The 24,699-nt window shown below is 35.8% G+C and overlaps 1 protein-coding gene across 13 annotated transcripts in view; it reads right to left on the reverse strand.

Annotated features, from left to right (window-relative positions):
* The window catches only part of DMD (dystrophin), a 1,208,820-nt gene that overhangs the window by 611,228 nt on the left and 572,893 nt on the right, over positions 1 to 24,699 (reverse strand). For all 13 annotated transcript variants that reach the window (XM_026858158.1, XM_026858211.1, XM_026858140.1 and 10 more), the window contains one exon: positions 3,045 to 3,195. In XM_026858158.1, coding sequence (XP_026713959.1) covers positions 3,045 to 3,195 — 151 coding nt within the window. The remainder of the gene's footprint in view (positions 1 to 3,044; positions 3,196 to 24,699) is intronic.

Consider the following 24,699-nt stretch of genomic DNA (forward strand, 5'->3'; position numbering starts at 1 on the left):
GGAACAGAAGGAGATAAACATCATGGAGTAGATAAAACTGAACTACAAGTTAGTCTTGGCACACAAATAAATAAACTAAGTACAAATGCAAGAACTTGAAGAAGTTAAAGTCACCAAGCATTAAGGAGTGAAGAGACAGAAAAACCTTTCAGTCAGAATAATGAGAGCAAAAGAAATCTTTAACTACTTTCAAGACAGAGTTCGATATGTTTTAAAGGGATTATATGATGTGCTATCTGTAAAACATCCTTTTAAATCCTGTGTCTCCTAATCATAAAAGAAGTAAATTACAATTCCGTAAAAACTGAAATGTGATATTTCTTTTCAACACCACAAATTCTGCTCTCAGGAAGTCTCACTGAAAAATTCACAAAAAGAGTATTTAAGTATTCATGACCTGAAATGAAGCAATTCTGTTTTTAGGTTTCATTCACATTATATATAATTCATAAATGTTGTTTAATATCATGCCATTGTGCAGCAAAAAGGAACACAACTCCCCTCCCTAAAACCACCTAAAAGAATGTAATTACCTCTAAACCTATATTAACATAATCACCTAATCATACTGTTGAATGTTTCACTTTACATTAACATTTGACTCTATGTATTTTCTGAATGCTAATGAACACATTAATCTTTACTTTTCCAAAGTAGTCCTTCCTAGGAATAGTATTACACACCTAAATGTTTTGTATAAATTTTTTCTAAAACAGTTCCTTTTTGAAAACAAGACTATTCACTTGCTTGTGAAAGCATTTTCAAACAAATCCCTTTAATTCTGCATATGGTTCACTAAGCAGCATGATCTCATTAATAAAACAAGTTTCTAATCTAGTAAATCAAAACTCTCAGCTGTTTTAACTGTTTACCTAATGGAAATTCTAATGATCCCTACTGTCAGCCTCGCAGAAGCCTATTACTTTTCAAGCAAGACCCAGCAAAATAAAGAAAGGACCAATGAAGAGAATGGGAACAACGCAACTTCAGACTAAACATTCTTTCACAAATTAATGATCATTAACATTGGATCTGCATTCTTGTGGTTAGGTGTAATATTTTCACACTATGTAACTTTTCATTAGAAAGGTAGTTTTGTCTACTGTACTGAACTAAATGAAATGTTTGAGAGACAAGTTCGTGAGTTCCTGGGTTTCTAACACAAGGGAAAAAAGAATAAAGAAAAAGCTTAGTCTGCAAAAATAAAATCTTGGTAGAAATCCATTCAGAAGACATATGTTCAAAATATTCCCATATATTCCATAAGAAAATAACAAATCGATAACAGATGAGAGGGAGGCTCAGTCAAAGGGAAATGTAAAACAGAAGGAGTCTTGTTCTATACTGAAATCTAAGCTTCTACATAATGAGGCATTATCTCAGAGTCTTTCAGTGTGATATTCAATTCAGTATGAACTTCCTTCTCAATGATGACAAGAAAATAATATTTCTAATCTTTTGGGACTGTGAAATGTGCTACACACCCAGTAACATCTATGATACATCTTACCTTGTTCTGGGGACTCTCAAAAATCAACCTCTTCTCAGAGATAAAATATTGTTTTAGAAAGGGGTTAGAAAACAGGAGACAAACACTTTTTCCATGGATCCTTTTTTTTTTTTCTAAGTGCTCATACAAAGCTGCTCAAGGATACCAGAATAGTGCTGAGAAGGGTAATGGAGAAGAGGCAAAGCAAAGAAGAAAGAGTAAGGCTTTGTGATGCTATGTTATTATTCATCACATAGATATCCATGTCTTTATTATTTTCTATGTTTTTCAAAATAATGCTTAAAACCATGGAACGGAGAACGGGAGACAATATTTCAGTGGAAAGACATGAGCTCTGCTACCTTTTACATACCCGATGAAAAGCATTTTTAGTTCCTTGATGACATTCTATTTTGTTAGCGAGATCTTAGACTTTTTAGTGTTCAAAGCATTGATAGTCATTTGTTTTTTTTTTTTTTTTTTTTTTTTTTCACTTGCACTGCATGTTTTGGTTTCCTTTTCAGTTCAGCAGTTTTACAGTCAAGAAATACCAGCCTAAATTTTAAAAAGGTGACTTTAAATATTAAAATTCAAAAGCCATGAGTTATTTTTCCAACTGTAGGCTAAAATGTAGATTAGTGTTGCATTCAAGACAAAACTGTACCTTTAATATTAGATAGATGTAATTTATAATTAGATAGATTCTTTCAACCTGAAATCCAGTAATTCAATTCAGCAATTCAAATGTACAAATGCCGATTAGCTTAACGGAATTTTTTTCTTATGTACAGGTAGTAATTTATAACATGAATCCAGAGTTTAGTCAAGCCATGTTATTCAGCTGAACCTATCAACTTTCAAAACATCAGTTTAGAATTAATTCTTCATACCCATTACCATTTGAATCATACAAGAGGGATATGAAATAAACTACCAAGAAGCTAGAGTTACTATTTTCCTTATGATACTCAAAGAGCTTGCAAGATGAAAAGCATACAAATTGGAACTGGACACATAGGAACTAAGTGACTATTCTGTCACACTGCATTTCACAAAAGGCGTCCTCAAGGTTCTTTGATTAAAACATGAAACAGGCAAAATAAGCAATACTTGCAAGGAATATCAAGTTCATGGAATATCTCTTGCAAAGCTCAGTGGTTAATCACATTTCTTCCACAAGATCTGAAAATTAATTCTGATACTTCTGCTGGTCATAAGTATCAAATGGAAATCAATGAGCACTTTAAATAAAGACCAAATATGTAAGTATGGAAGTACCACAATATACCATGTTATCCTATATTTTACTTCTTTTAAAACCATATTTTTAAATGAACTAGTGAAAATTCTTAGTTAACAAGGACAGCAAAAATATCTGACCAAAATTGCTACTGTCTACTCATCACTAGAAATCCTCCTTAAAAGAACTGAAAAACTATACAGAATACCCAGAACTGCAAATTTCTAATCACTGCAGAAAACAAAAAAAAAAAAAAAAACCAAAACCAAACCAAAACAAAAAAAACCCAATAGAAATGGCTTAATCAAATCATACCTGGAGAAACTGTTTGGTTTTCATATGACCCATGTCTCCAGCCTCTATCTGTGCTCTCGACAGCTTCTCTTCAGTTTCAGTTAGCCAATGATTAAAGCCCTTCATGTCACAATGGAAACGCCGCCACTTTTCCAAAGATTTGTCAAACCGTCTGCAAGTATAAAAGGAGATTAAATAATTATCTATTGATATGTTATTTGTTGACTACAGAAAAAAAAAAAAAAAGAAAAAGAAAAAGAATAATGCTGGATGTCTCAGGTCAAATTTAGTGTGATGTTGATGGCATCAGGTATTAACATTTCTAACAGTTATATCAAATGGAAACATGGTAGTACTTCTGAACAGTGAAATTATCAGTAACCATATGTATCACAGATCAGTTATCAATTTTTTTAATCCTTTTCAGTGTTTCAAATTAACTCCACGGTCAAAGCAAGTTTTCAGTTTACAACTTTATTAACCCACAGTAACTCATCAACATCCACAGGCCCCAGTGTAAGTGGGTATACCCATCTATAAAGGTATTTAGATTCTAGCATGAAGAAACGCCAGTGCTTATAAAAGGTCCCTAACACACCTCAGTAATTTGCTGTAGCTATCAACACTGCAAACAGTCACTGCTGGCTAACATACTGGCTGTGTGTTGGGACTATATGATGATTTTTATGATCCCTGTTGAAAGGGAAAATAGCTTAAAAGAGCATGATGCACCTAACCTAGCATATCATAAGACAAAGGATGAAAAATCAGTAGTCAGATTCTTAAATCCTTACTTCCTAACTTTAGTCCCATGATCCCTTTATGATTAAAGGATGTTTTTTTGTAGAGGTATGAATTGTAATATTTGCAATATAGATGCAAAGGACATATTTTTTTTTAAATGGAAATTGCTGTCGTGAGAGACTACCCCAAAGGATCCCAGGCATATACTACAACTGTGCTCTAGTTTTGCTGAGAGAAACTCATATTGTCTGCCTCACCAACGGATACAAATGTCTCTCTATTATTATTGCAAAGAAAATGCAACTGTCTCCAAAGGAATTTCTGCTTGTATTGTGTAAAGGGACCCTTTATTAAACCTTGAATTTGCATATTTGATAAAGGCAGTTATGCAAAAACAAAAATGCTGAAATACAAGGATGATTGAAATAAAATATTAAAAAATAGGGTTTTGTACAATAAGAAAGGATGAAAAATATTACTACCACATCTGCAGATCTACAGTCCACTACATAGAAGACAATGTAAGTACTTCTGGTACTTCGGGAAGATCTAATCTGTTTTTGTCCAGAGTAGACTGACTGATCAAGATCTGTTTCCCTTAGCCACTCTCAAGTACTAAAGAAATGAAATGAAGACAGAATTTGGGGGGTGGGGGGGTGGTGTGTTGCAGGTGGCCTATGTCTTAAAGAATTCAGCTATCCTATGTTCTAGATTGGTGTCAAAATGTGATCACTGATCAGAGATTAGCTAGAATGTTTTGTTAGCAAATCATCATTAAACATGCTACTGCTGTTCAATTTAATAATCCTCTTTTACAGGATTATAATAGGTTTTAGGGGGTTCTTAAAGGATAAAAACAAAGACGCTCAATTATTTTGCTAGGAAGAAATCTGGTTCTGTATTGACAAGCTATATGATTGAATATTAGAGAGTTTAATTCATGAAATAAAGTCATGCTTCTATCAGGGAATACCAACCATCTATTCTATTGTACTGATGATTTTTCATTTTTTGAAGAAAATACAAGTTTTTCACATTTTAAAATCTTTTAATACCATACAATTTGAATAGCACTATATCCGTTCATAACCATCTACAGAAGATATATACATACAGATATAGATATATACTTTTCCCTAGACCTTCTTTTCTGGTTGACAAAGAATATTTATTTTGCTGAACACACCCATACAAAGACACAGCTTACTTCTTACTTCTAGCATACTGCATATGGTAATCACTTTTGATGAATAATATGCAAAATAGAGTTGGATGAGCAAGCAATGAAACAGAGACTTTGTACTTATTCTGTTGCATTAACTATAAGATAGGGAAAATATAAAGCATAGAAAACCCCCACAATTATCAATCTATCAGAATGATTTTTTTTTTATTTTTTTTTTTTTAAAGCATTTGTTCACAGAAAGTAGTTAAGATAAAAATATTCCTTGTATAGTTCTACTAGTTTGGTCATACAATGCTGCAGGAAAATAATAATTGTTTAATTACTACTTTGAAAAGCACATTTTAAAAGAGAAGACTTTTCAGAGACTAAACTCTGCATTGAAGAGTAGTCCTCTAACTGTCTGTGAACTAATTCTTTTTGTTCTTCAAGCAGAACTTCATTCATGGGCCCTAAGGTTAATAGCTGCTAAACACCAGAACCTTTATTAATTTAAAAGAGAATAGTTACTGCTTAGTGCTATGCAGTCTAAACCACTCTATTAAATGATGTGTTCAGTAAATTTCATTGGAAATGTACACAGACAAACTATCAGAACAGAACAGGTAATTTTTACTCTATCGATTTTAATATGACTGCATGTCTGATAAAGCCACAGCAAAGAAGGTGTCAGAGCTCAGCACTGATTGACTCATGATCAGTCATGCTGTTAATAGTGATGATGAAGATGGAGAAAGATGCAGCCTGGGACAAAAAAAATATGTCATAACATTCAAAATATAGAAAGTAATTAAAACTAAAAAATATTTAAGAAAAAAAAAATACTTAAAGATCAAACAGTAGTTATGGAAGGACTCCTCTAAGCTTTTATGGGCTGACAAATTCCCACAGAAGCTGACATAAGTCTCTTTGTTGCCGATAAATTCAAGATGTAGTAAGTTTTTAGTATACTGTGAAGCTGCTATTTAAATAGCATTCTTTCAGATTTTATTTTGGAACTCAGTATCAATCTTCTAAGAAACTGTTAGGAGACCAAACACAAAATAACGAGTGCACAAAACCAGTGTCTATTTAAGAATGAAAAATAGACACAGAGATTTATAGAAGTTTCTACACAGTAGCAGTTGGTGGAATACTGCTGTTGAGGCATCAAAATAAGTACTGCAAAACATCTTTCAAGAATAAGCACATATCATGCACTCAAAATATTTTTGTTGAATGCATTAGGGAAAAGTATCATTTGAAAACACATTTTACAAAAAAACTTATGCGAATCAAACATCTACACTGCTATGATCTCTTCCCTTTGTACAGTACAACCCTCTTGAGATGGCTAGGTATTTGTTTCCACCTTTGCCCTATGAGTTATGTCCTTTGCATTCTTCTCTCTTTATCAAGCAATGCCAACTGGAGACTTCACAGTTTTCAAATCACTGGTTTGAATGTGGTTCTACTTTTCATTGCTGCAGCAAAACCTGAGCACAATCACAGTAAAAATCATATATATGCTTAAATTACACTCAAAGAAATACAGTTAGATTCCTAGTTAATTTTTATGACCTCTCTGCTTAGCTACAGATGAACACAGGGGTTGTTACAATCTGTCACGTGTGTTGCATTTCTTAGCAATATTGTAAGCAAACAAGCTATTGATACAGTTAAAAATTGTACTCACTCACCTAACTTATTTATTAAAATGATTGTGATCATTTATCACACTTATCATACTTTTTTTTTTTCAAAACTAGTTAAACCTTAGCTGAAAGGCACATTATTTTTAACTGCCTTTTTCTAAATTACAAGGGAAAAAAAATCTTATTTTACCTTTAAAAAAATCTACCTAGATGATAAAAGTTAAAATCTATTTATTTTGGTCCAGTATGGTTTCTCATTTTGGGCACTACATTAAAACAGCTTTCCTCCTGTTCCTCACAAATTGAAATTACTCTTCTCAGCATGAGGAAGTTTATCAGCAGCTTAAATGCAAAAATTCAGTAGGGGTTCATAATAGTATCACTGAATTTGCATTCCAGAACTTGCAAATTGAATCTCCCGTCACTCTCCATTCTTCCTCGCTTTGCTTTGGCTGATAAGAGTTGCAGGGAGAAGCAAAGAAAAAAGTTGCAGTGAGAAGATAGATAAATTTAAATCTTACAGGTTTAAATAATAGCACTTATTGCTCATGTCTTAAAAAAAACTCGTTACTCTCAATATAATAATTACAAATCAGTATTCAGCATCCGTAAAAGCCAGGAAATTTATGGACAGGCAAATCCACTAAAATTCAATGCTCTTTCAGTGATTAACTGTACTTAAATACTTTTACAATGATAAGAGAAAATGCAGCTGTGGCTGCAGTGGCAGGTGCAGGTCCATTCGAAATGGGGGTGTGAATCACCATGTAGCTTCAAGGTCACACTGTGTGTTATTGGACACCCCTCCTGGGTACACCTAAGTGAGAGCTTCCCCTGCTAAATCTGTGTATTACACCCTTTTATGCACAGTATGACTTCAAATAGCTTTTTAAAATTTAAAAGCAAAGAGGCTTTTGCTTGTTTGTTTTAACATCCTGTTATCAGGTGGCAAATTCAAAACCTACAAAAGGAGAAGGCTAGTTAGCTACGGACGTTGAACAGCTAAATTGCTGAAGATTTGTCACAACAGAATGGAGTTGGTAAAAATTTATAAATGAACTCATAAAACAGCAATGCTCTGCAAACTATGAAAACTCAGAAAGACTATGGCTGCTACAGGAATCCTCTAACACACAATTTGGAGGTTAGAAAAGCCTTGTGATTTGTATACTCTTACCTAGAGATCCACCCTTGTTTACTGCCAGAGATAAGTAATTGAGCTAAAGAAACCCAGTGTATCCATTCATCTGTATCTTCATGTACTTAATCCCTTTCTCTTTGATAGGCAGAATTGAAAACAGTGTGGATAGTAGGTGACTGACTAATATTTGGGCAGTAGTTCCTCTTTGATGTGTCCTCTCCTGTTTTTCTTGGCACATGCTCGATAAGAAGATAAGCAGGCACAATGAAGTCAAGCATTAGGATCTGTACGGGCTCCAGACCAGAATGTATGACTTGTATACATTGCAAAGGCCGTAAGCACTGTACCTGAGCTCTGACACTTAGTAAGGCAGCCTTATTCCTCTAACTTGAGTATGTTAATGTTGACAAGTGAAAAACAACTGGTACACTGGACTGGGTTTTTTGTATATGCACTGACACTCCAGCAGGGAACGTGTTAAGCATGGCTTGAGGGAGCGATTTCCTTTTTCTCATTAGCACATAATGGATTTATTTTCTCTCTAGAAATCAAGAAAGCAAAAAAGCAACCAAAGACAACTGCTGAGGGAATATGCAGTGCAATTTACATTAAGCCATAAAAATATTGGTTCTTTCCTTCCTTCAAAGATTATCACTATAGTAAACCTTTGGACCTGACTTGCTGTAAGCAAAATTTAATATTCCTTGGTAATATTGTACATGATATTGAACAAAGATTTACACATGCCAATTTGGATATGTTGTCAGTGGAACTCTATATAATGGGATTGAACATGATGTTCCATGTCCCAAGGCTGACATTTTTAAGAAGCCATGCTAAGGTCGAAGGAAAGACCATTGAACACAGGAAAGTCACGAACATGAGACAGGGTGCAAAAGTTTATTGGTTTGCTGTTGTAAAATAGGTCTTAATTTTGCACCTGTGTTTCAATGAATTCCTTGATATTTTGATAACACTCCTTGCTAAACTACGAAATGCACTTCTATGATATGTCCCACTTTAGCAAAACATCACAGCCAGTTGGCCCAAATGAAAAAGAACATTATTAGTTATAAACTTGCCTAAAAATCATCATTTATTTCATGGAAATTATTATTGTTAGAGACAGACACTCTTATTTGTCATATTGGTAAAACCTTCAGTACACTTCATTTCTATACTGTTGCTAAACAATGTACAGTAGGATTATGGTAATATTAACCTACAAATTATGCAATTTTGTCAACTTGATTCAGCACAATTAGCACCTTGTAAAAATACACAAAACATCAAAGTAGTATATATAATTGTCTATTAGTATGTGAGAGCATTAAGTTTAATATTTAAGGCCATTCTTACAGATAATAAAACAAGTAAACTTGGTTTTGTGAAGCAACTTCTACAATTAAATTGCTTAAAGAAACAGCTAACCCATTTTCAGAGGTTTTGATGTTTTCATTGTATTTCACAGAATTAATATCTTTTGGGTGCTTAATTTATACTTAATTTCCATATCCTCTCTGCATTTGGATTAAAAATGATGATCTCATTTCAGACACTGGTACATATAGATCTTGATCCCAGGTTTTTCTGTAGGTCCATTCTGGGACAAGACTCAGCTGTACATACTCTGTTCACACACCTGCAACCTGCCTTTCACCCACAAAACAGCAAACAGTCAGAAATAAAAAATAAACTGCAACCAAAATAACTGTATCAATGTCATCCATCATTACAAAAGGTAATTTCTCTCTTCTTCTCATAAAGTATATTCTGCAGCATTACATAAAAATTTAAAACTTTCTAAATAACAATTACATTTAAAGTTTCATATCTTTAATTATATTGATTGTATTATTGCTCTTGCCCTAGTAGTCTGAAACACAATTTCCCATCATGTAGTTACTGATATCATAAAATTTAGTGTCAATCACTGTACCAAAGACAATGACAATTAAATTGGCTATGAAAAAGCAAGATATGTCAGCCATTGCTGGTTTTTAGACATACAAATTCATCTTCATGAAGCATGAGACCAATAAGCTTAATGACCATTTACAATTAATTATTATACAAAGACTTCATTGAGTTCTAATGGATGCCATGTATGAATAGTGTAAAAAACACTCCATATAATTTATAAAACATAAATTCTTCTTCCACACTAAATAAGGTTATTTACTATGCATATGATTTTGAACTCCAAAATGCCATCTTTTTTTTTCCTAAAAAGTTTTCCTTCATCAGAACAGAGATGAAATGATATATTTTAGACAACTTTGCCTAGATGCCTGGGTTAAAAGCAGGTAACAATTTTTCCCTACAGAAAATAAATAAGTATTTGATTAATTGTGACCCAGGTGAGAGAGTGGCATATTGCAACTCTTGCAACTCCCTTATACAAAATAAATTATTAACTCAATTGGTAATAAAACTACAAATTTTATAGCTTACCAAAGTGAAACTAGCAAAAGTTGCAATGATAAGAAATCCTCAAGTCAAACATTTTACATGAAAAGAACAGGGACTCAATTTTATAGCAGTCCAAACTAGTATTTCTGTCTGCATGAAAAAGGTATGCATACATTTCATCCTCACAACGGGTGACAGTGTACACTGCACTTCTAGACAGGATACTCCAGTGTGTCATTATTACTCGCCCTACAGTAGCACCTATCTGATGAAATGAAATATGGGTGAAAAAAATCACATTCACTTCTGACTATTAGGGTGCTGTGAGCCTCCCCACCAGGCTCTGCAGGTTCCTTCCCCCACCCCAGGAGTCTGGCCTGCTTAATGCTAGCTCTGATGTAGCACAGCAACGTGACCTGTCAGCAGGCTTTGTTGAGCTCAGCTACATGATGAGAAACAACTGTGAGAAACCTCACCTGTGCTTTCTGCCCAGGGTTTCAGAGCCATATTTAAGCTCAGGCCCTAGCCTGGCCTGCTCTGTAGGTACGCCCATGGCATGCCCTGCTCACTGCTCCCAACCCAGCTCTGCTCCCCACTCCAGGCATGAAGGGACCACTGGGAGAGGTGCCTGCCTGTAGTCCCCCACTCCAGCCTCGCTGCACCCTGACACTCTCAAACATCCCTTTTGTGCAGCTCCAAGTGCCATCTTCTGCCATCAGAGCCTGAAAGCCTCAAATGGCCTGTGTGCTGCTGTTTAAACAACACACTGAGCAAGTATGTCCACTGTCCTTCAAAATCACAGTACCTGTGACTACAGGATGGAGGCTGGAAGATGGGGCAACCAACACAGAGGACACGCAATGTTCTGGCAAGGGGTGTTAGCCTGCCCAGCAGCACCTGTGTCCCACAGACCAAATGCCTGTTAACTGCTGGAGTGCATCAGACAGGCTGCTGGAGAAAGCCTCTTCCAGGTTGGTTCCATCTGAACTGAATTCAGTGCACTTTTTGGTGTGAGATGGAGCACAGCAAGCAGGTGATCCCAACCCAAACTAAAATACTCATGGGCACATTCTAAATCAGGACCAGTGAAACCCAGCTGCATGTTCTGTCTCCCAGGTTCTGCTGCAGTTCAAATCCATTCCGGGATAACACTCAACCACAGTTTCTACAGGCTGGACACAGAAACACATGCAAGAATTATAGAGAACTGACAAGTCATATCCAGATGGGGGAAAGCAGCTCTCACAAATTCTTCAAATTACCATAATAATTCATAAATAAAAAAATAATTTCAGTGAATTCATGGCCCAGAGCATAAGTATGCGTAATGCAATAGTGGAGGTATATATAGCAGGATGTCCCCTCAGTATTCCCCTGTAATTACTATGAAGTGCTTAAATCCTATAATTTCCAATGACAGAATTCTTAGTTCAACCTGCAATAATACATACTTTATCCTCCAAAATTGTACTTTTCAATTCTCTATTTCCACTGCCTATCTCAAAATCCCTTTACAATGATGGCTTCATAGCAGGAGGAAGAAAACTGATGATACCAGTTAATGCTGGCTGTTGACTCCCTGAACCTGAAAGATGTTATTTATCCTGTTTAAGGCGTGGTAGATATGTAGAGAAATATATATACTGCCATATGAATATTAGACTTCCCTCATTTTACTGAAAACCATAGTAATAGGAGGATTTAGCATTATCTTCTTAAAATATTGATGTCTATATTTGTGGTAGGTATTTTTTTACCTTTTAGAGTTTTCCAGTCAGTTAAAAGCCTTTTTAATAAGTGATTGTATTTTTGAAAAATTTATAATAAAATTTAATTTAAAAAACCTGTTCCCTTTCATTGGAAAATCCATTTCAGATGAGAAACTTAGGTCCATGGAATAGTTACTAGGTCTTACTGTAAGAATAGCATATTTTCTGAAACTGAAGTGTTGATGAACCTTACTGAAATGATAGGAATGGGAAAAGCAGAGAAAACTTTATTAATAGAGGAGAGAATACATCATACTGCTAGACAGGAGGAAACTCCTGAATCATAAAGAGCCTGTTCAAATAAAATACTTTACAGTATCTTTTCTATGTTTAACAAAAATATCTTACACAATTCTGATACCAGTTAGTGTAGCAGAAAAAAACCCCAAAGCCTCTATTATACACAGAAAGCATATTTTTCAGTACCATTAAAAATTGTTAAGTATTTTTAGAGTGGTGGCATTTGAAAACTTGCTCTTTGCCTTTGACTACTGTGAATGATTATCTACTGTAGTTAAATAAAGTATTTACAATATTCAGAATAAACAGGCAAAAATATAATGCATTTTGTGGAAAAGTGGCTGAACAGTAAAGGTTACCATAACTTTGTCAACTACTACCATCAAAAGCTCAAAAAATTAAATGGGGTGGTTATGAGGGTTTTTATAAATCTGTATATATACAAATATATATTATCTATAAATGTTAACTATATTTATTTATTTACAAAAATAAATGTTCAGAGTATTATGTATATTAGTCTTGTGAATAATGAAAGACCCTAGACACTGTCAATTATAACTTATCAAGCGAGAAGTTCTTACTTTATGAATAAATAGCGAAAGCCATTTTGGGTAACCCATATGATTATACTACTGGTAACATGGAGAATTTAAAAAATGTACAGCTGCCTAAAAGGGTCAGTATCAGGAAGTTATTATCCATAATCTAAATAACATGAAGTAGAGAACAGGCTGCACAGCAACTTGATAACTCAGTGAAAATAGAATAATTGCTTTCACTCTCCATGTAAAATTATGAAGGTAGAGAATAAAGACCTGAGCAAAGTGCCTACATGTTATTACAAGCCTATTGAATATTCGCCTTGTCATTCATTTTCAAGCTAATGGAATATAATCCTAGAAAAATAAGACTTTCTAATGATAAAACCCATGTATTCTTTGGTGACCTGGAAATACATTTGCTGATAAACTCATTTCCTCTTTATGTTGTTGTTTTAGAGCATGTTGACACTGATACATTGTCTGGATTGCATAATTGTGTAACTCAAAGTAACAAAGCAGCAGAAGATTTTAATTTCTATACTTCAGGAGAGTTTCAAAAGCAAAACCCCTCCCCTTCATTTTTTCCAGGATTGACTGAATGCATCTGTTTGGAAAGTGGAGTCTTAACGTGTGTGGTGTATGCAATAACAGTAAAGAATCTCAAATGTCTTTTCAGAGCGGCCTGCCAGCCCTAACAATTCTGGCATCTTTTAGGCATAATTATTGTTGTACTCTTTTGAGTGATTGTCTACCAGGTTTTCACACTCTGGCAACCTGGGTAGCCTGGATGTCCAAAACCCTTGATAAATGACTACAGTGACTTCACGGACTAAATTTGCTGCATACATGGACAGGGTATGTTGCAGTGGCACCTTGTTCCTAGATTTCAGATCTTCTAACTGAAAAACAGGCACATAGACACACCGGGTCAAACTGAGAGGTAAGAAATAGTCACCCTTATTAGGTCAGTCAACCTGACTATATGATTTGTAAAATTATAATCTGTCAATTTAAAATATATTGATTTTCTCAACGTATTATTTAGGAAATAAATTATTTCAAGATTAATTCCACTCCCACCCTTTCCTTCTCAATTCTCTACTGCAAAAAACAGGAGAATTGTCAGACTGTTGAAAGGTGGGACGTGAAGTAGGGATCTATGGGCAGAGGTGCAAGCAGCTTTTTTCCCTGGCAACCCATACCATTAAGGGTTTATGGTATCTGTAATAAAAAAGAGGCACAAAATGTTTGATATTAAATGATCCAGAAATAGGATTTATGTTATCCATCGTTACACATATATAAGCTATATTTCTTATTTAAATATAGACATATATGTTTATGTATACTAATATTATCATGTATAAATAGATGTATGAATACATACATGTAGATACTGTAATATATATATACTATATATCTAACATCCATCACCAGATTAGAAAGCTTTGCAACAAGAAGGGATAAGTCACAAATAACCTCGATGAGGAAAATAAAGTTGCTGAGACTTTTTCAGATCAGATATTGCAAAAACTTAACTCAGAAACTGCACAAAAACACTACCTATGTAGCAACTGGGATTGAGATCCATCTGATCGAATGGACCTCAACATATCTCAGATGGTCATTTTAATCTTCCTTTGTAGTCAATGTACCGAATAGACAATATAAATATCTAAATTCAGATACAGACAGTATAGATATAGGGCTATGTACAGGTATACTGACACTGCAGGAGCACGTGTATTAACTGATTCCCTTGATACTAGAACCACTTTCAATCTTAGCAATACCCAAATCAAACATTCACATTTATTTCTGTTCTATGAATGTGGTACAGAAAGGACAAAGTGAATTCTGTACATCCAGTATTTTGTCTAGCCCAATGTTTTTTTTTTGTCAAAAGGAGTCCAAAGCCATAAGAAATCTGGGAGCTGTGAACATGTTCAGAAGATAAGACAGGAATTGATAAATATTGATAAATAACTTGTTTCTCCTTCAAATGCTTGCCCATATGTGTACAGTCACAAAGTAAGACCACTCAAAACTGACAACTCCAGAGTGCTTTGGAGCATTTCAACCTCACACTTTAAGACATCATTCAGATCCTCTTGTATCCTAAGCTCTCCTGATTAAGAGACTTGTAAGAAGTGACTCTGACACTGAATGTACTAATTTCAGAAATCAGTTGTCTTTCAGTAGAGATGAAGGGACTCCAGCCACCATACTTGTTTGTACAGCACAATTTAGGAGTATTGTGACATGCTGCCTTTGGAAGCTTAAGAGGAATGCATTACATGATCTGAAAATCCAATATGCTGATGCAAAATTTGGAGACCGAGGACTATTTGCCCACAGACTAGCTGAGCACATTTCCAGGCAAGGAAAGACGTGTCTGGACCTGGTTAGTTGCAGAAAACTAAACAGGCAGCCAGAATAAGGTTCAACTTGTTACTACCAAATAGAAATAATGGTGGATAGTGGAATTAGTTTTTACACACTTAGACCATGCTGGAGATGTCTGAAGCCATGCCAGGGTGCAAATAAGGGTGGATTCAGCAGTGCAAATGCATGCTACCCATTGATCCAACTCAGGAAAATTTATGACAACTGGATGGAATAGCTTCCAAAAAAACACTATCAGTTCTGGAGATAGCTCTCAGAAGCATAAACTGTGGCTGTCTAGTACAGGTCTAGTAAAGAATTCCGTTCACATCATCCTTCTATCTGCTCATCATTGATCTCAAGGAATAAAATAGGTGTGAAGCTAGCTCAAATTATGCAAGCAAGTTATTAATTAAAAAATTGTTGCCGAGGTGATGCTAGAGGCCAGGTTTGTACAATGTAAGATGGTCAGTTACTGCTTCAAAGGACTTCATAAATCTTTCTGGGCAGTGAGTGTCCGCATTAAACATCTGTTTCTTCAGTCACCAGGGGACAAAAGCAGAATATCATTGAAACACACTCTAAAGTTATGCAGATTAAGACTGTAACAGGTAGGTTTAATGGACCTTCTGTCTTCAGTTATCTCCTGCCTGAAACAGCATTTTTGGTTTGGATTTTTTTTTTAGACGATAGAAGCTAAACATCACAGCAGTACAGCAAGAATCAGTAGAAGCTGAACAGGCGTAGCCCATTTATCAAAGAATCTCACATATTGTGATAGTCTGATCTTTCATATAGTCCATATGTCAGTCCCACTGGACAGTGAGAATTAGTGACAAAAGAATAGATCTGAAATGGAACTTAAAACCAAACATAATTTAAAACTGCCTGGTTTAGTTTAATAATATTTATTCACTCACAGTAAAGAAAGTAATTTGTAGAATATATATGTATTTAGATTAGCAGTATTTAAATTAGTCATAACATTATAAGTTTGTTTAATGGTTCATTTAAAGTTTGCATGGAGATATTAGAGCTCTATTTAATAATATAATGAATATGTTTTGTTTTCCTCTAATTTGAGTACAATAACTTTTACGTTCTTGTACAATGACATGCAATTATGATCCTAAAGAACTATAGCAAGATTCCAGGCATAAGAAATCATGAAGAAGAAGAAAGGATGAGGTTTCCAAGCAGTTACAATTAATTTCTAGTTATTAAGTGTCCCAGCTGGAGATATTTTTAGTTAATCCTTGTTAATTGAACTGTCAGGTGTTTTAAAACTGACTTGATAACAATGTCCATACTTTGCTGCTGCTACTCTGACGTAACTATTAAGCTTATTTTACTTCTTTGTAGCTAAACTTACCAAATAAAAGCGGTGTTTGAAGCTATAGAGGATATTTGTAGTGCATATTTCAGTAAGTAAAGTTTTCATTACTCATATTTTGATGGTTTTGAGAGACTCACTTTGGTATGAAAATTCACAACTATAAATCTTTTCAGCATTTTATCACAGCAGAAATCTTTGGGTATTTTATAAGCGTAAAGAGTTGGGCAGCATGATGAAGCTGCCCGTCTTTCAAATATGCAAACATGGTCCTGCTAGTTGACACATACTGAGTTTGGAAGTGTGTCTACAGCAATAAGAGTATTAGGGTCTTCATCATCCCTGTGTGGCATACAAAACCATTAATCAGGCACTATGAGAGATTAAGCACAGGAACATTTTTGGAATGATGTACATTTGGCCTATTTATTTTTGCAGCTGCAGCCCCTGCGGAATATAGCTTTTTGTTTGTGTGTCATAAAAAAACCCTGAGAACTCTTTCTAGGAAAACTGTCCAGGATCCATGACAAGAATTTTAAATGTTATCAACACAGGCTTATGTTGAATTTAATGTAGATCTTTTAAATTACCCATAAAATCAAGGATTTTGGAATTTGGAAATAAATCTTCCAAGAAAGTCTGCACTTTTCCTCAAAACTCAATAATGACATAGCTTGGGCTACAGCGATGTTCCCTGTTTCATTAAATTTACAGGAAAGAAAATCTAAACAGGAAAGAATACTGAGAAAGGCTGTGAGCAACATGTAGGAGAAAAAGTGGTAACATTTCTGCCCGAATAATATAATTTTCTCTATTTCACTACTGATCCTCTTTGTTAGAAGGAAATGTCTTCTTTGATTATTAATATTTAGAATAATGAACAGCTCAGCTTTCAAAGGAAAAAATACAATGCTCTTAAGAGCAATAAGGTACAAATAAAAGTGTGGGTTTACAACAGGGACCAAAGAGGCTTTAATTCCCCTGTTCTAATTAACCACATTTCCTACCTCATCTTGTGGCTGGCATCTCAGGGGTTTCCAGCCTAGCAACACAATTTTTCTTCAGCTCTTTGGATCCACTTGCCAGTTACATGAGTTAGAGAGAAGTGGTAGTCTAGGCAGCAGCCAGAAGGAAATGGCAGTGTCTCACTGAAAGAGAACCTGACATCCCAACCTCATTCAAGGCACATGATTTATCAGTGGCTCCAAGAGAATCGTTACTGTTTCTAACACTGCTTGGACAAATAACCAATAATTACAAAGTATCATTACATTTTGCTTAGAGTTTGCAGAACTTTAGTTCTCTGATACAAACTTACTTATCAATAGAAAACAGGTTTTCACAAAAAAGATCTTGAGATTCTTCCTACTTTGTCTGCAGCTCTAAAGTCTTGAAAATCCCTTCTTGCTCACCAGAGTAACCAGCTAACTGCAGTGGAAGCTCCTGCAATTGGTTCTCCACAGCTACTTTATTCCCCTTCCTTCTGTAACTAGGAAACACAAAGCTACAGTCCCCCGAGGATAAAGTAGTGACAGCAAAACAGCTCTTTAAGCTAAAGCAATGACTCTTTCGGGGAGTGAAGAGGGCTGTACAGTTCCATTTACAAGATGACAGTCAGCTTGATTTTTCCAAAAAGAAAAACCTTAAAGTACTTTAAAAAAGGCTCCCAGTCTCCTGCCAATTACTGGGGATCAATACAGCATTCTTCCATTCAACTAATTTCTCCCAAATCACTATGGGCAAAGATACACTTAGTTGTTTAACTAGGGAAGAACAGTTCTTTTAGATCAAGCTGTGGTAAGCTGTATTTTTAGTTCTCTCGGTCCTGATTATTACTGGTTCAGTCTCAAGTAAATCTAGCGAGTGTCATAGGCACATTCCAGCATCAGCAAAGAACTGTACTGATCCTGACAGGGCTTCTGCACTAAAACATCTGTAAAGAATGGACTGAAACTATTATGAAAGTGGTGCATATCTGCAGAAGAAAGAAATAGCTGACTGTGCACATAATGCTATGTAAACACAGGCTAAAATACTGCAGCCACCCCAAGATCTGCCTTATATTTCTTAGAGAAGCCTTACTTTTATTGTTCATTTAACAACAGAAGGTCAAACATATAGATTGAGATTTCAAGAAAATGGTGTTTAAAATTCAAAAGTTATGGCTATACCTCCTTAAAAAAGTCGAGCAGGTGTTTAGTTTGCTTGAAACTAGGCAGGCAGAAAAGCTGCTGCTAATTTATAGACACATGCATACAAAGGAAAGGGTGGGAGATCAACGGTAGAAGGAATCCTACTGCTTTCTGTGTTAGCCAGGAAAGGAGTCAATAAAACAAGCTGTAGAAGAATAAAACAATCTTTCTTATTTTTGGACAATACCCCCAGGGAACAGCTTTAACATAGCATCAGAGTCTACTTACCTATGCTTTGCTTCCCTTACATGGCAAACACCTCAAGGCTCCACTTCAGGGGGTTTTACTAGATGGAATTACATACTTGTATTACAAGGTTCTGTAATTAATTTATTCTACTTACTAGAAATATGTCTCAGTAGAAAACTGGATGACAGAAGGAGCTGCATATTAGTAGAACTCACACACACAACACACACCTTTTATATTACTTACAGTATCAAGCATTAAAAAGAGAATCCCTAAAATCATATTTAATCCTAATTGTTAGATTCTTGATTGTCACAAGTAAAATTTTAACATCTTCTATATAACTTTGAATATTTTTTTTTCTAATAGAAATTTAATTCCACAGCCATCTCCATAGAATAGTTTAGGTGTGTATGTGCAATATACATATGTACACTTGTCTGTATATATATACACATAAAGGCTTTATTTTGATTTTTTTGTAGACTTTGCCTGGTGTATAATGACTTCAGTGCAAAATTTCAAAGTTGCATTACATTTCAAAACATACTTCAAGCACAAAAAGGCAGACTAGATAAAATATTTAAATTCAAGGATTATCATACCACTGTGGTCAAGATTTCTTGTGCTTTTTGACACTAAGTGGCAAAACCAGTGACACAGTAAGAGCCCAAGACTAAAATTCAGACTTCCTGTTCAGAATCGGTGTGTCACCCTGGGTTAGCCTACCTTTTTTTGACTCAAGTGGTACTAACATAAAACCTAACTGCAAAAGATTTGCGCAGATGGAGTGCAAGATGAAATCTGTTTACCACTGTCAAGGCTGAGGTGGCTGGGTGCTGGGTCCTTTCCAGGGTGGACATATGCTGCTCAGCCTTCCCCCTTTGCTAGTCACACAGAAATAGCCCTTCTGTAGTAGCTCCACTATTTGTCAGGCAGTTGGCTAGATCAGGGGTTATGTAACTGGGTAACGGACAAACATTTGGAAAAGCTGTAAAAAACCAAATCTAGTAAAGCTTTCCAAATCCACTTGTCTAGTGATGTCCCTCATGGCTTTAATACTTTAGGCCACAGTCAGGCTTCGTCCTGCCTTCATTAGTCACCAGGCTTCAAGGGAAGCAGCACAAACACTCATGGGCCTCTTCTTTCAAACACACACACACAAAAGTAAAATGAAGTTTACAAGGTGACATCTGAGCTGGAACCACTGAACCCAGCAGAATGCCAGGGCACTGTAGGTATCATAGCCGTACTGGCTCTGCCTAGTCTCAGTGGGACCCACACCCCTGCCCATGGGACCAGCAGCCCTATTCCAGCTCAGGCCTGGGCCTGAGTTATGGCATATGGACCGTGGACTTATGCTGTAGATTGTTTCCTGGAAGGACTGTTTGTCTCCACTCCTGCTGTTGGCCTCATCTCCTTGATGAACTTCGGACCCATGTTACAGTGTTGTTTCCAGTCCTGACTCTGGTCTCATCTCCTCTGGCTCCTGACTAGCGTCCTGGGTGGATCCTGGTCCTGGTTCATCACTTTATGCCTCAGCTGGGACTATCCATGGACACTGTTACCTGCACCCACCCCTGATCCCACTCGGATCAGATGCTGTGGGACTGTGCCCCACTAAGGTCACTGAAAGTATTGGGGTCACCCTTGGCGTTTGGCTTGTCCTCTCTTGAGAAAGAGTCCTGGTCCTCCTGCTATCTCACACAGAGCTCCTAACCAACAGTGATACTGTATAAATACAGACCAGTTGTGCCATGCAAAAAGTTTCATGACTATATCAAATTTAGCATGGCAGTTGCAATTGGGATTTTCTGTTAATAACATAAATATGGTATCCTATGTGTACAAATATACTGTAGACCTACATCTATGAAGCTACTTTAATCCCACAAAATTAAGAACAGGTCTGCTATGAGCATCTACTACTGTAGCTGCAAACTCCACTGAGCACGACATGGTCTGCAGGATAATATGGTGTTAGTCAACCCCATCACTACAAGTCTTTAAAACTAAAAGCATTTCATTAACAACCTGTGGCACTAACAATTTCACAAATAAGAAACAAGAGGCCAATAGATTTCTATTGCAGAGGATAAAGAGGTCCTTAGTATCAAGGGTGAGATAGGCTGCTCTTCTCCTTATTTTGGCTTCTGATTTCACAAGTCTGAAAACTTTCAGTAGATCCTCATTCTCATCTGTTATGGGAATGCAAAGTTGCATTTTGTTTTTCTCTCCTATAGCAAATGTAGGAATAAGCCGAGCAATCATCAGCCTTGAAGTCACATTTATCTCACTAGATTAGATGAATTTGTATACCTAGTCTCCTTTACAAAATGTCTGACAGCAGCAGAAAGAATACTCTTGGGAAGTTTGAGAAATACCAAATGTCCAAAATAACTATGCATTAATGACAGTGGTGCATTCTTTACTTATGCTTCTCATTACTTAGGACAAAAGCAGAGTATAACAAAGCTGTTCTATTAGCTATTGCTGTTCCTTCTCTGTAAACAGGTAAGGAATCTCAAGTATCTTATCAGCTTGGCACTCTTCAAAAGTGCGAAGCAAACAACCTGCTGCCATTTAGCCTAACTGGTGAGGAAAAAAAAAAAAAAAAAAAAAAAAAAAAAAAAAAAAAAAAAAAGAGGAATGGAATGAGTTTAGCTGCTTGGCTATCTTGTGCAAGACAGTAGTGTTGTTTTGAAGTCACAAATAAAAGAGAGAGAAAAGAGAGTTAAAACTGCTTTATGTTTTTTAAACTTCTGCTATATAATTCACTGTTTAATGACCAGGCAATTCAATGTTAAGGTAGAGAATAATCATGCACTTTGATCAAAGCTGTGAGTTTCTACGATATAAAAATCTTGGATAATGAGAAGTCCTAGAAAACTACTAGGTGTTCATGGGTCTTTTTTTTTTTTTTTTTTTCTGGTATGACCTTCTCCTACTCTATTCATGGACACATATTCAAGATTGCAGAGGCACACACACCTCAGAAGTCAATTGTGTGGTAATCTTCACAAACAAGGTGTGCCTCCTCTGTCTCCAGCAGAACATTAGAGAGAATGGAGAGGCTAAACACAGCATGCTCTCAGAGTCACCAGTTATGCTAGCACAAAGGGAAAGCTGAATCAAAAATTCTGTTCTTGCTTCACTATCACCTGTCTTCCATTTAAGCACAGGGAAAGATCAAAGACAGTTCATTGAGGTGTCCCAAATGACTATAGCTGTTCATATATAATTTCTGCTCTGGCTTAATATGTTATACAATGCTCAGATCATGCCAAGAATGTTCTACATTAATGTTTCATCATTTCTAGCAGCTACTCTCAGTGTTATCTATTTGACCTTTCTATATTATTATGCCAGTCCCTTCCTTGCTTTAGCTACTTTGGAGAAGGATGACTAGACTAGAGAGTAACAGCAAGCAGTTACTGAAGTAACCTGAGTTGATGAAGAAAAATTATATGGTGACTGTGATTAGTTTTTACCTGTCTTTCACCAGACAAAATGCTACATCTATTCTTGTCTGCAGTGAATATCATGGACGATTTCAAAAACTAAACACCTGTAACTTCTACTGATCTCTGCTATAGCAGTAAATGACGACTCTCAAAAAGAGGCCTAATAAAAAGGGTGAATCCAAGTTGGAATTGACTCAGAGACTCAAGCTGACTGATAAGTCTCTTTCTATAAATGTTTTCATATATGACTGTACACTATTGCTTCACAGACAATAAGCTGAAATAAAAGCTTGTCGCAGCATGTTTTGTATCTCTTTCAAGAGTCATGAGTTCTAATTCTCTTTTCCTACTGGTTTTACAGTAGTACAAATCCACTGAAAGAAGTGGAGCTGCTTCTGACTTACAGTGCCATAAGAAAGAGAAGAATCAGCATTACAAGCACAGAAGTCAAGTGATTACAGAGCCCTGTATTTCCCTGTCGTGGAACTATGGATCTCTTAGTCTAGTATGGACAATTGCCCTCCTATTTTCCAAAGGAAACAGAAAAACTACCCAAGTATTTTAGTTGAGAACAGTCAGTGTTAGGTTAATGGTTGGACTAGGTTATACAAGGTCTTTTCCAACCTAGATGATTCTGTGATTGTTTACAAACCTAACAGCATTTTCAGAATTGATTGGAGAACTGACACCCAAACAACATCATGGACAGCTCAGTATTTGCTACTGATATTATTACAGTATGTGACTACTCTAGGGAAGAAGTATACTCCATGTACACATTTCATGAAAGTTTTATAGTTTTGAAAAGAAGATACTAGAGAATTGCATCAGTCTTCTTCTCCCTCATTTTTTGTTTGAATGTTAAATAAGGAGCGAGAAAGGGGAAATGCCACATACCATTCTCTGAATGTCAATGACTTTTCTGATCATTCAAAAATACTGACTTTATTTTAATGAAAAAATACACTAACAAGACAGTATCAGAGGCTTGAAATGGTGACTATAGTAGTGCTTTATACACATCTTTAGTGGATTTATGGGTTAGATACTAGAAACAAATTTGCTAATAAATTCATGTCTACCTATGTTCCCATCTTAGTGGTATCTAAACATTTTGCTCAAAGTACTTTAACATTTCTCCATCCTAGCTCCTTCTAACACTGTCTTTCTGAAAATCCCTCCTATATATGGAAGAACTTCAAAAGCTCTTTTGCATTAGGAATCAGTCAAAGGATCTTGCTTGACCACTTACCAATTAATGTTCTTTCATAGCTCTTTAACAACCTACTTGGGAGACAAAATATAAGATGGGTTGTCAGGCTTCCAGAAAAGGAAGCAGAAAATTTCTCCATTCTCAGTCTACACTCGCCTCTACAACTTCATCCTCTACTATTAGAATTTTCCTCACCTTCAGTGAGGAAAGGGGAGGGTTTTGTCTCACAATCTCATAATAGAAAAGGTTTTTAGGCAGGAAAAACTGTGAAGAAATGATAGCAAAATTATTGTGTTCCTGAACTGGAAAATACACATTTCACAAAATAGTCTCACATCTGAAAAGTTATTATCTGGAAGAAAAGACAATCTCATATATTTATGTATTCCCAGGAGAGAGATTTCAATGCTGTTTGGAAAGTCCTGCTTCAAGATAAATTAAAGGAGCTGAGTGGTCCCCTCTACCTAGACACTTGAGGGAATTCCAGCTGGTCAGAGTCCTCCAGTCCATATTCTAAGGTTATTTTTAGGATCACCATGCTTCAGAGGTACTTCCCAGGCAGGCATCTTGGAAATAAGACCTTCCTTGCTACAGGATGTGGAAGATGGCATCAGTTTACAGAATGCATAAAGACTTGGGGAACTGACCAAGTGATTGTGCATCAAAATTGGAAAGAAGAAGAAATGCAGTTAACTGGAATTACTATTGTGCCAGAGGATTTAAGGATAGCAAAGAGAATTGTTGGTCTGTTTAGTGCACTGCAGGGACAAAGACACTTTCATGGTTATTAGAAGAATTTATTTCTAGGCTTGCAGACTCCCACAGTGTCTACTAAAAAGTATCAGTTCAGAAATGCAGCAACATTTGCTCCTTTCTGTTACTGGCAAACTACAGTGCTTGTCATTAATCACCCTGACAATACAAAAATGCAACATTATTTTGTTAAGTATTTCTATGCCTTCTGTTTTTTCACTGATTACCACGTTGTCAAATGCTATAAACACAAAGTACATAGTTGTGTGTAGTGCAAAAGGAAAAAAGGAAAAATGTATAAAGGAATCATAATTAAACTGTGTTTGAGCCTGGGGCATCTGCATTGGAGCTTTAAGTTTTCTAACTTAATTTTCTTGCTTGATTATATTAGAATAATGGTTTCTAAAATAATATTCATTGTAAGATGCCAGCTGGTCTTTCAACTGCTTAGGAAAAACAGAAATACTTTGTTCCACAAT

The sequence above is a fragment of the Athene cunicularia genome, assembly GCF_003259725.1.
Source record: "Athene cunicularia isolate RWA chromosome 1 unlocalized genomic scaffold, athCun1 chr1_part1, whole genome shotgun sequence".
Classification (NCBI taxonomy): domain Eukaryota; kingdom Metazoa; phylum Chordata; class Aves; order Strigiformes; family Strigidae; genus Athene; species Athene cunicularia.